At 58.6% G+C, this 10,770-nt stretch overlaps 1 protein-coding gene across 1 annotated transcript; it reads right to left on the bottom strand.

Moving 5' to 3' along the window:
- Positions 1-3,024: 3,024 nt before the first annotated feature.
- On the bottom strand, positions 3,025-9,739 carry KIF12 (kinesin family member 12). Its single transcript, XM_054584915.1, has 20 exons — positions 9,714-9,739; positions 9,576-9,641; positions 9,407-9,485; positions 9,132-9,259; positions 8,956-9,031; positions 8,499-8,633; positions 8,154-8,289; positions 7,290-7,381; positions 6,998-7,145; positions 6,296-6,414; positions 6,109-6,213; positions 5,432-5,534; positions 5,252-5,342; positions 4,970-5,056; positions 4,492-4,582; positions 4,317-4,421; positions 3,645-3,745; positions 3,435-3,553; positions 3,252-3,273; positions 3,025-3,124 (listed from the first exon to the last, which is right to left on the bottom strand). Exons 1-20 carry the CDS (start codon positions 9,737-9,739, stop codon positions 3,025-3,027), a joined length of 1,929 nt encoding a protein of 642 aa, XP_054440890.1.
- Between the last annotated feature and the right edge of the window lie 1,031 nt (positions 9,740-10,770).

The raw sequence follows: 10,770 nt of genomic DNA, 5'->3' as shown, positions 1-10,770 counted from the left end.
GGAAGTCTCACGCTCTCGGTGCCAGGACTCTCCCCTGCTGGAGGCTGCAGACCTCCCAGCAAGCAGGGCCACGAGGCGGTGAGTGAGATAAGGGCTTTGGGTGGGGGAAGCCCAGGCTCAAACCTGCCGAGCCACCCAAGCTGATGTCCCCTCACCTACAGCAGAAAATCACCTGGAGCAGAAAAGTGACTTTATGGCATGAATCAGGCTCGCCCTCCTCCCCTCCTTCAGGTATCTGCACAAGTGTCACCTGCATGAGACCTTCCCTGTCCCCCTTAGAATGGGGGCACCTGCTGTGGAAGATGCCTCCCCCCGCCGCCATATTGCTCCATGACATTTATGACCCTCTGACTTCCCACGTATTTTGTCCATTTTCTTGCTTTTTGTCTGTCTTCCATGAGGAAAAGGATTTTTATGTTGTGTTCAATGCTGGCTCCAAGTGGGTCCTCAATAATATTTGTTGATTTTTTTTTTAAAACCCATATTGTCAATTCCATCGAGCTGTCATGTTGACTACAGTCGCTTTTGGCTAACTTGTCTGCAACAGGCAAAGCTGCGTGCTATTGCCTTGCCATATGTCGGGGGGTTTAATGCCCATGACCATCCCTTGAGGGGCTATTATTGTGTCCATTCTGCAGATGAGGCCACTCAGGATCAGAGCACTTCGGTCACCTGCCCAGGATCACTCATGGATAAGGGATAGTGCTGGGATTTGAACTTTTGTGGCTCAGTCTGTGGACCTAGCCACAGCCACCTCTATCTGGCCCAGCTTCCTGTGGTGTCTGCCACTACCCCAGATCCCTGGGCCCTGCCTCCATGGACATTGGCCATCTACAGTTACAGCTGTTGAATACCCCTAATGCTCAGTCACGTTTTGTTTTTCAATTCATGGGCGCTGGGGGCTCCAACCTGAGCGGAGCCTGCCGGCCCATTTCAGGGACCAGCCCTGCAGGAAGAATCTCAGTCAGAGGTTCTACATCGGGGAAGGTCCAGAGAAGCCAAGCAACCTGCTTTAAGTCACACAGCAGGCTCAAGTGTAGCCAAGAGGCACCTTGCTTTTACCTGTCGGTCCTCGCTCCTTTGGGGATAGGAGGGCATAATTAGGGAACATCCCAGTGCTATTTTCTAGCACAGTGGGTAGATCTTTTCTTGCTTGGGCTTGCACTGGGCAGTGGGGTGGGGGCAACAGGACTTGACTTCCTTAGGCCAGGCCTGTGGGCAAGTCTGAGCACTGTTCGCCTGATGACTGAGACTCCCTCCCAGGGGCACCTCCAGGCTCCCCGCTCCTCCCCAAATGCCCCTGGCCTCGGCCTGCTCCTCCCCAGGGCTCTCCAAGCCTGGGACTGAGGCTGGCCTGCCCAGGGCCTTGCCGGAGCCCAGGGTCCAGGTCTCAGTGGATTCCAACCCGAGGCCTCTGTTCAGGTACTTCCGGTTGAGGAATTTCATCACCTCCCCGCACTGGTCATTTTCCTGGTCCCTCTGCCTCCAGCCCACCCTCACCACTCAGCCAGCCTGCCACAGTGGTTGGTGTGACCTAAATGCACATCTAAGCTGTTGACTCCTCAAGGCCCCTCTGCAGCCGCCCCCCATTGCCCTTGGGACAAGCCCAAACTCCAGATGTGGCCCACAAAGCCATGTACTTCCTGTGCTGGTTTTGGAACCTCAAGGTCTCCGGGCCTTTGCCTGTGCAGCCCCTCCACCCGCCCTGGGCCAGCTGCTCTTCGCCTTCTGAGCCTTGATCATCGCTCTTTGGCAAACCTCCCCCGACTCCCTCACAAGTTCTGATTGGGTGACCCTCCTCTGTGCCTCTAGGACCCCCTTCAAAGCACATGCATGAGGTTTTAAACGTCTGTTTGCCTGTCCCCACCAGAGTGTGAGCTCCCTGGGCAAAGCCAGCTTGTTCCTTGCCAGTCTTTTCATTGCCTTTATTTCCAGTTGATGCTGGTGGTGTTTTTCAACGAGCGGATGTATGAACCCACAGAGGAATTTGCCATCTGGGGCTCAGTTTCCCTAACTATAAAATGGGAGTTAGGTTAGCCTTGCGGATCTTTCCGTAATAAGGTCCTCCACTGGCACCTCCAATTTCTCACATCATGTCTGGACTTCCCCTTAATTGTAGACCCACTGCAGCCTCCTGGGCACTGTACCCAGAATCATGAGATTCCTCACCTCCCTGACCCTCAGCAGAGCTCAGTAGGGCAGGGAGCCATGTCTCCCATCTGACTGACTGAAGACCAGACAGTGGTCCAGGGAGGGTTCAGGGCTTGCCCAGCGTCTCCATGCAGGTGTGTGGCGTCAGAACTTGGGGCTCATGGTCCTTCCAGCACCAGGCTCCATGCAGCTGACAGAGAAGCACACACTTCAGTCCACCACCTGCCCCGGGTCGAAGCCAAATCAGTTTCCTTCAGGTCTCCTTCCTGGAGCTGCTCACCATTCGATTTCCCCATGGTGTCCCAGTGGCACGTAATAGTTGCTCAATTACAATGCGTGCAATACATGAAATGAGATGGAAATCTGGAATATTCCTGATTTCCACCATTCTGGGGAAGGCTCACAGCTTCCCCCAGGCTCCAGCATCAGAAGCGGATACACACTTCTGCCAAGAATCCTGGCCTCCTCTTCCTCACAGTCCCCCAAGAACTCCTCTCTTCTAGGATGTCCCTGTGGGAAGTGACTTCCCAAAGGACAGGACCAACCAGACTTGGAGCTGAGGACTCTTTATTGGTATGCATATTCCATCACCCACTGCCAGTTTCTCCTGAATCCAGTCTCATTTCTCATAGATTGGGGTGGTACCCTCCCTTTGCTCCCTGAAACTGCCCTCCAGCCTTCACCCGCTGGCCCCCAGGAACCGTCCTTGCCCAGCCAGGCTGCAGAATGCACCAGCAGCTGCTACTCCCATTTAATCGATGGGGAGGCTGAAGCCCCAGAGCAAAGAGCCCAGGCCAAGGTCACGCGGTGGTCTCCTGGGCTTCCATTTTCCCTCAGCAGGGAGGAAGGACCCGGCTAGGACTGTGTGTGCTCTCATGGGAGGGTGGCTGGCTCCGGCCACGTCGCAGGGAGCTGCTGATCTGGTCTCTGAGAGCCTCCAGTCTCCGGGCCAGGTTTGGCACTGTGGCCCCACCTGAGGGGCATGGTGCCGCTTGAGGCCTGCACTATCCTGGGCTCATCAGGTCCCAGCATCCTCTGGGGGAGCCTCAGGGGGTACCCACTCAATGTCCCCCTCCCCCATGCACCACGGGCTCGGGTACACATCTGGGCATGAAGGTGGCCCTAGGAAGAGAATTCTGAGTTTGGAAACTAAAGAGGTCTTAGAAACTACTGCTCAACACATACCCTGTTTCAGAAATGGAAAGACCAAGGTCTGGAGCAGGTGGGTTCGGGCCTAAGATCATGGAAAACACTAGGGGCTCCTCCTTCTTCCCCTGCCTCACCTCTCAGCACTGGCGACGTGCTCGGGGGCCCCACAGGCAGGGGAGGTGCAGAAGGTACCACCTCCTCCTCGGTAAGGATCTCCGCCAGGACTCGGGTCTGAGTCCAGTCGCTGTGAGCCCTGGGCCAGGGTGCGTTGAGCGGTGCAGGTGAGTCTTCGGGTTCCCAGGCCTCCTCCCCCACCCACCCCAGTCCCCCAGGGCCAGGCCCACCTCTCTCTGGGGCACTTGGCAGAGCCAGGGCTGCATGGGGGTGCCCAGGGTGGGGGCCGGGCCGGCGGGGTCATGCCATCTGGGGCCTTAGGGCCAAACACCTGCAGGGAAGACCAGAGCCAACCCTGGGTGACCTCAGTCCTGACTCTCTGTGCCCCACTTCCCTGGTGCTGAGCACGACACCACCGTTCCTGCCACGCCTGCCCCCTTGGGCACCTAGAATGTCACATGGGCATAAAGGGGCGGGGTCTTGGTCACTTTTTCTGGGGGAACAGCCAGGCGGCCCTGGTCATGTACTCTCTGGCGACGAGGAACTCCCTGAGGGCAGGAACCTTGTCTGGTCTGTATCAAAGAGCTTGGAGGAAAGTCAGTGAGCATGTGGGTGAACACATGGGTAAGCAAATGCACATGTGAGTCATATGTAAGTGAATGAATGGATAAGCAAACAGCAGAGTGAGTTCCTAAAAGAAGGCCAGATGGGGAGGAGCAGGGGGCGAGGCAAACAGCAACTCTAACGCTGAGCAGAAGGAGCCCTAAGCCAGCCCCTGGCCCCCATGACCCAGCCTGGGGCTCCTGGAGGCCCTGGAGCTCTGGAGCCTCCTCAACTGACCCCCTGGATCAAGGTCTCCAGCTCTCCTGGACTTCCCTCAGCCCTACCTGGGCCTGGCCTACCTGGGGCAGGTGGAGCTCCCTCCGTGGGCAGGCCCAGTGGGCCAGCGGTGCTCGGCACAGGGGGCAGAGGTGGCAGCAGGGGCAGGAGCACAGGGGCGGCAGCGCCTGTAAGAGGGTGTGTCAGAGGCTCCCTGTTGTCCCTGCCCCTCCCCGTTCAGGCTGGGTAGGGACTCACATGGCAGGAGGGAGCTGGCACCATCACACAGGGACACGGTGGGGCTGGGCCAGGGCTGGGCTGGTGAAGGGAGCAGGTGGAGAGGAGGCGCCTGGAGAGAACAGCGGGGTCTGTGCCTGCAGCCCTCCACCCAACCGCCAGCCTGGCCCCCGTGTCCCCCGCCTTAACAAATGCTCCTGGAGCGCCGACTACATGCCGGGCACTGTTCGCAATGCTTTACACGTGGACGCGTTTGATCTGAAATTTACCACAATTTCGTATACTTTTTGCACTGTACCATCCCCACTTTACAGATGAGGAAACCCAGGCAGTGAGAGGTGACTCACCCAAGGCCACACAGCCAGGAGGTGGCAGAGCTGGAATTGGAACCCCGGTGGTCTGGACCCAGAGGTCAGACGTTTAACCATTCCATTAACCTACCCCTTTCCCACCTGCCCTTGGTCCCTAGGCCTGTCTCTGGGCTGGTGGCCGTGCTCACCGCTCCAGCTCGTGGACCTGCTGGGCCAGCATGCGCTGCTCATCCCGGGCCAGGTCCCGGCTGCTCTGCAGCTGGCGCTTTTCTTTCCTGGGAAGAACAGGCCCCAGGTCAGGGACAGGAAGCAGGGCTGGTGGGGGTATCAGTCAGCCCCCCATCGCAGTGCAGTACGAACCCCAGCAGATGGATGGAGGCAGAGGGAGTGAGGGACCGGGGAGGGAGGCAGCTTGGCAGGAGCAGCCCAGCAGTGCAGGGCAGGCACTGAGTCCGCTGGCTGGGCCCTACCTGAGCCTCTCATTCTCCAGCATGAACTCCTGGAGCATCCCGTAGAGGTTCCGCTGGGCCCAAGCCACTCGGGTACCACTGAATCCAGAGACTGCAGGGAAGGCGGCAATGGCCGGATCCACAGGAGCCCAGACCCTCTCCACACCCCACGGCCCCTCCCCGCCCCCACGCAGCTCATACCCTTGAGGTCCATCTGGCCCAGTTGGGACCGAAGGAGATGGTTCTCTTCCTGGAGCTGCAATATCTCAGTCTCCAAACGCTGGGGCTGCTGCGCCACAGGGGACTGTAGAGAACAAGGTCCAGAGCTGCCGTTTGTGGTTGTGAAAGGTGTGCACTTCACAAGGGCTTCCAGGAGTGGGGAGTGAGGGGAGCCTTAAAACCAGCCCATGCTTCATCCACCGGCCTTGCACCCTGGCGCGGGGCTACATGCGCCTGGAGGGGGCACCTTGTCCTAATTGCATCCAAGTGCCTCTAGTCTCAGCTGCACGTCTGGGGGGCCCATTGTAAGCTGGACCCTGCCCCAAGGCCAACCCAAAACTCAGTCCTGTTCAAACCCCGGTTCAGATCCTGACCCCAAACAAGACTCCACATCAGATCCCAACTTAACTCAAACTTAATCATGATACCAGCTGGGATCCATACTAGACCCTGAGTCATATCCCAAATCAGACTCCAACCGCAGACCTGCCATAACCCTGACCATGACCTTGACCCCACTCTATTATCGAGATTTCAACTCAAATCCTAACTCTGACTCAATCTCAGATTTCAACCATGACACCAACTCCGGCTCCAACTACTGCCTGGTTCCAGCCATGGTCCCCGCTGTTCGTCTGCCTGTGTCTCCCTCCATTCACCTTGGGGGCCTGTGGCCGAGTGGTGACCCGCTGAGCTCGGCTGGCGTATCGCAGGGTGCTGAGAGTCTCGGGAAGGCACTGGGCTGAGGGGGACACGCAGGCAACCTGGGTAGGAAGATCCTGGGTGTTCCTCTCTGGGAACCCCTCCCTTGGGGCCCACTCTTCCCTGCCAGCCCCCCTCAGGTACCATGAGGGTGACCCCACGCCCCCCCAGTGAGTCTGCCAGCAGCTTGGTGAGCTTGCTGTCTCGAAAGGGGATGTGGCTTTGCTTCCGCCGTGGGTCCAACAGCAGGGAGATGCAGTGACCTGGGTGGGGAGAGCGAGGCCCAGCCAGGTTACACCCCTGGCCCAAGTCCACGCAGCTGGTCCATGTAAAGCAGGGACCTCCACCCACTCCCGCAATGCCCAGAAAAGCGCCTGGCACTTGAGGGGGCTCAGGGAGTGTCTGACACGTGGACTGAGTGGAGAGGAGCTCCCGGAGGTCTCCCCACCATGCCCTCTGGGGTGGAGACAGGAAGACAGGTCAGGTTAGGTCCCCTCCTCTCATTAGGCCTCAGCCTGCCCAGCTGCACAAGGGACAGGCTGAACGTCTGGTGGTTCATACTCTGCACTTGAGTGAGTCTACCTCCCAAGTTAGCTTTATTCTCACAGAATAAAGTTTATGAAGTTTCTAGGCTCATCAACAAGGTTCTAAGAGGAGAGGCACAAGTCAACGGCAAGCCAAGGCCAGGAGGAGGCCTGTGGCTCCCGGCTCTCAGCTCTTCCTGTGCTACAACCCCTCTGGTTCCACTGCTCCTCTTATTCCCCTCCCCCGCCCCCACCTTGTGGGCAGCTACAGGTCAGGCAAGAGGAGGGACTCAGGGAGTCAGACCTGGACCCCAGGTCTCACCCAGGGCCAGCAGGCTGCGGTTGATGCTGTTGGCCTCAAGCATCAGCTCCCCACGGGATCCGGTGGCTGCTACCTTCTCGCTGCCAGCCAGGTCTACAAAGCACAGCTTCCCACCAACAGGGTGTTCCCCGGGATCCACGGGAGGCATCTGCAGGAATGGGGGGACCAGGGCTTGAAGGGGCCTTGGTTTCCACCATGACTTCCTGCGCACACCCAGGTTGTTTCTACACCCAGAGGCGGACCCTTGCTGAGCGGCCCTGGGCCGGCCTCTTCCCCAAGCTGGGGCACTCACAGTTTGGCGGCTGATATAGATCGTGAGCAGGGCATGGCTTCGGCTGGAGGCCTGGTTCAGGGTGTGAGCTGAGCTCCTTCGACGGCTAAGACCTGGAGGGGAAAAGCGTCAGGAGCTGGACCTGGCAGGAAAGCAGGTGGTCACCAGGGACGGAGAAGGAGCAGAGGCCTCCTGGTGGGGGAGCGCCCAGCCTGTGCAAAGGCACAGCGGGTGGAAAGGAGAAGGAGGGGGTGGGGTTCTGGCTCCAGCACGAACAGGTGAGAGGGCAATAGAGAGAACTGAGCGGAAAGATGCTAGTCCGATCCACACTTCATAAACATCTCTCCTATTGCTGTGTGCAGGGAGGGAGAGGGAGCAGAGAGATCAGCTGGAATAACGCTCGGCTGGGCAGGAGCCCAGTATCCCCAATGCCTGTCACAGAGTGGGTGCTCAGTAAATACTGGAACAGAGCCCTATAAGCTAGACTAAGAGTTATGACCTTGGCCTGCAGGACATTGGAAGAGTCTGGAGGGTCTGGAGGGGAAGGGGGATGTGGTTTGCTGTCTGGAGAAGCACAGATTGGAAGCAGGGAGCCTTGAGATGGGAAGACCTCTTTGTGGAGTAAAAAAAAGAGGCCTGGCTGAGGCCTAGGTCCTGGGCTGGAAAGAGGGGTGGGCCCAGAAAGAGCGTGGAAGGCAGAAGCAGCGGGTCTAGGGGGCTGTCCATGCACCGTGTCTAAATTGTTGTTTTGCTGACCCTTACCCCGCACAAGGGTCATTTCTGATCATCCACAGCCCCAGCCAGGGGCCCCCGAGTGCATTCAGAATGAACAGTAGAAGGATGGGCTTCCCCTGTACCCCGAAGCTCCCCTGAGGTAGCACGAACCCATTTGCAGAAGTTCCATCAGGGCCCCCAGACTCCCAAACTCCACCACCCGCAGCTGCTCCACATAGAAGCCCCTGGTCTTGTTCCAGCGAACAGGGAGTGGCCGGGGGGACCCCAGGCTCAGCAAGTCCTGAACCTGGGAGATAAGAGTGGAGGGTGAGGGAAGGGGCTCTGTATCCACCCACCCTCAGACCTGACCGACCAGAGTCCCCCCACCTGTTCTGCCCCTTGGCCCAAGCTCCTTGCGAAGTCTTGCTGCCACCTAGAAATCATTCAGTTGCGTGATTTCTATTCATGTCAGTTCCCCCCCGCCCCTGCCGCCATCCTGCTCATTGTAGATCTCACCTGCTCATTGTAGATCTCCAGGTAGGAGGCACGCAGGGTGACAGGAGCACCCAGGTGCTGCACGCGGTCTAGCAGCCAGGTGAAGGTCCTCTGCATGATGCCAGCCAGGCTGGGGGGTATGGGTACCCCCTCTCCCTGGGGGTCAGAAACACTGCCACAGTAGTAACTAGCTTTCCTTAGTGCCCTTAGTTACAGTGCCAAGTTCCCATATGACATCTCATTTAATTTCCACAGTCAGTACTACCACCTCCATTTGACAGATGAAGACACTGAGAGCTAGGCAGTAAAAGGGACGCTATTTGAACTCCCTGTCTTCACCGCTTTGGGCCTCAGTTTCCTTATGCAAATACAGGGGGCTGAGCTACATGGTCCAAAGCCCTTCCCTCTGGGAGTCTGTGCCTTTGGTAGCTCCCCACTGACCCCTGACCCTGGGGGGCTCTTCTTGCGCTCAGCCCACCTGAGGGGGAGGCCCAGTCAGGGTGTAGGTCTTCCCCGAGCCGGTCTGGCCGAAGGTGAAGACGGTGCAGGAGAAGCTGCAGGAGGCAGGGTGTGTGGCTGGATCGGGGCGGCGGGCGAGGTGCGGCCCGGTCAGGGCAGTGCAAGGTTGTGGAGCACCCCCAGGGCCTCGCTCACCCGCGCAGCGCCAGCTCCCCGAGTCGCCTCACGCCGCACGCCCGGAACACATCCTCCTGCGTGCGCGCCCCGTCCAGCACGGCCCCGAAGCGGAACGCCACGTCGGGGCCCCCGCCCGGGGGGCTCACCTGGGGGAGGGGGCAGTGGAGAAGGGGGCGGGGCCTAGGGAGGGCGGGGCCTGGACAAAGTGGCCTAGCAGTAGGAATGGGGCACCCTTCGGTAGGGCGTTTAGGGATTGGGGTGGCGTTGGGGGGCCGGTAGGAGGGATTCCTCACCTGCAGAGTCTTGGTCCCTGTGCAGTGCAGCACGCTCTGTTCCCCTCGACGCAGCTCGGCAGCGCTCATGGGACGCACCCTGGGGTCCGACGGGAGGGTGGGTGGTCCATCCCGATGTCTCCCTCGGTCCCTTCCTCTCGCGGGCACATCCTAGCCAACCTATACCCACCTGAGCACCACCTGGATGGGCGTTTCCGGCCCCTCTGGCCCCTGCTCCAGGCTCCGCGCGGGGTCCCTGTGGCAGCAAGGCGAGCTAAACCATCCCTGTGCCCGGCGGCTCCTCGCACCTCCCAGAACTTCTGCTTACCCATCGGGGGATCCGCGTTCCTCCATATCCTGCTTTGCCCACGGAGCTAGCTCTGCCCGAGCCTTGCTCCTTTTCCTCCCCACTGCCCTCCCTTTCCACCACACGGGGACTGGCTATACACACCTTACACCCTCCACCCCCACCCCCGCTTCCCCGGCAGCCATCCATCCGGAAAGGCTCCGGCCTGCCCAGGGCCTGCTAGTTAAAGATTTACCCACCCTCACCTCTGGTGGAGAAAGTCTTTCCCAGGCTAGGGACCCCTAGCTAGGGGTTCTGGAGTGTTACCCAGTCCCTTAAGGAGGGGCCACCCAGACCAGCCTCCTCTGTGTGCAGATGGGGATGCTGAGGCAGGGATGGGAAGGGCAAACAGCAAACCTGAGCAGGGCATGGACCAGGCTCTCCCTACTCTCCCTGCATACTCCTCCAGTTTTGGGATCTTCCTCCTCCCTTCTCCCTCCCCAGCAGCTCCAGCTTCTTTGAATCCCAGGCCAGAGGGGTGGGAGGGGCCAAGTCGCAGCTCTGGGAAGACAGGGCTGGATTGAGTTCTTGACTGAATTGACAGAAGCCCCAAAGCATCTGGTTAAACATTGGGCCACCTGTTTCTCCAATGCCAAGGCCGATCCAAGGCCAGGATGGTTGTTTAACCCTCTCCTGGTTCGGCTTATGAAAGCAGCAAAGATGCCTGTGAGTGTGCTGAGCACCGGGCAGAGGAATCCCCTTGTCTTGCTAGGGAGCCAGGTAAGTACAATCTTAGGGCTTTGGGGGGAGTTCAGAGGCCCGTAGGTTACAGGGAGGTGAGGGTGGCAGGTGAGGGTTATAGGACCTTCTACCAGGAAGGATCTAAAAGGCAGAGTAACAGAGCAAAGGGGGACTTGTCCCTAGTTCTGCCACTAACATACCAAAGAGTCTTGGGCAAGTTGTTTCCCTTTTCTTAACCTGTTTCCTTCATGTAAAAAGAGATTAATGATTTTATATAGTTGTTCTGAGATTTCAATGAGATTGTACGGAGAGATGGTCCCTGACATACAATAATTCAACTTAGGATTTTTTTTTTAAC

Source organism: Pteronotus mesoamericanus, unplaced genomic scaffold (assembly GCF_021234165.1).
Source record: "Pteronotus mesoamericanus isolate MK-2021 breed Mesoamerican mustached bat unplaced genomic scaffold, CSHL_Meso_final contig_78, whole genome shotgun sequence".
NCBI lineage: Eukaryota > Metazoa > Chordata > Mammalia > Chiroptera > Mormoopidae > Pteronotus > Pteronotus mesoamericanus.
The sequence above is the reverse complement of the archived record's forward strand: the minus strand, read 5'-3'. Positions and strand labels throughout refer to the sequence as shown.

Coding starts and splice junctions, on each gene's coding strand:
- KIF12 (XM_054584915.1), bottom strand. CDS start 9,739: ATGGAGGAACGCGGATCCCCCGATGG. Junction 9,032..9,131: donor GGGGAGCTGGCGCTGCGCGG/GTGAGCGAGGCC, acceptor TGCCTCCTGCAG/CTTCTCCTGCACCGTCTTCA. Junction 5,057..5,251: donor CTGGAGAATGAGAGGCTCAG/GTAGGGCCCAGC, acceptor TGTTCTTCCCAG/GAAAGAAAAGCGCCAGCTGC.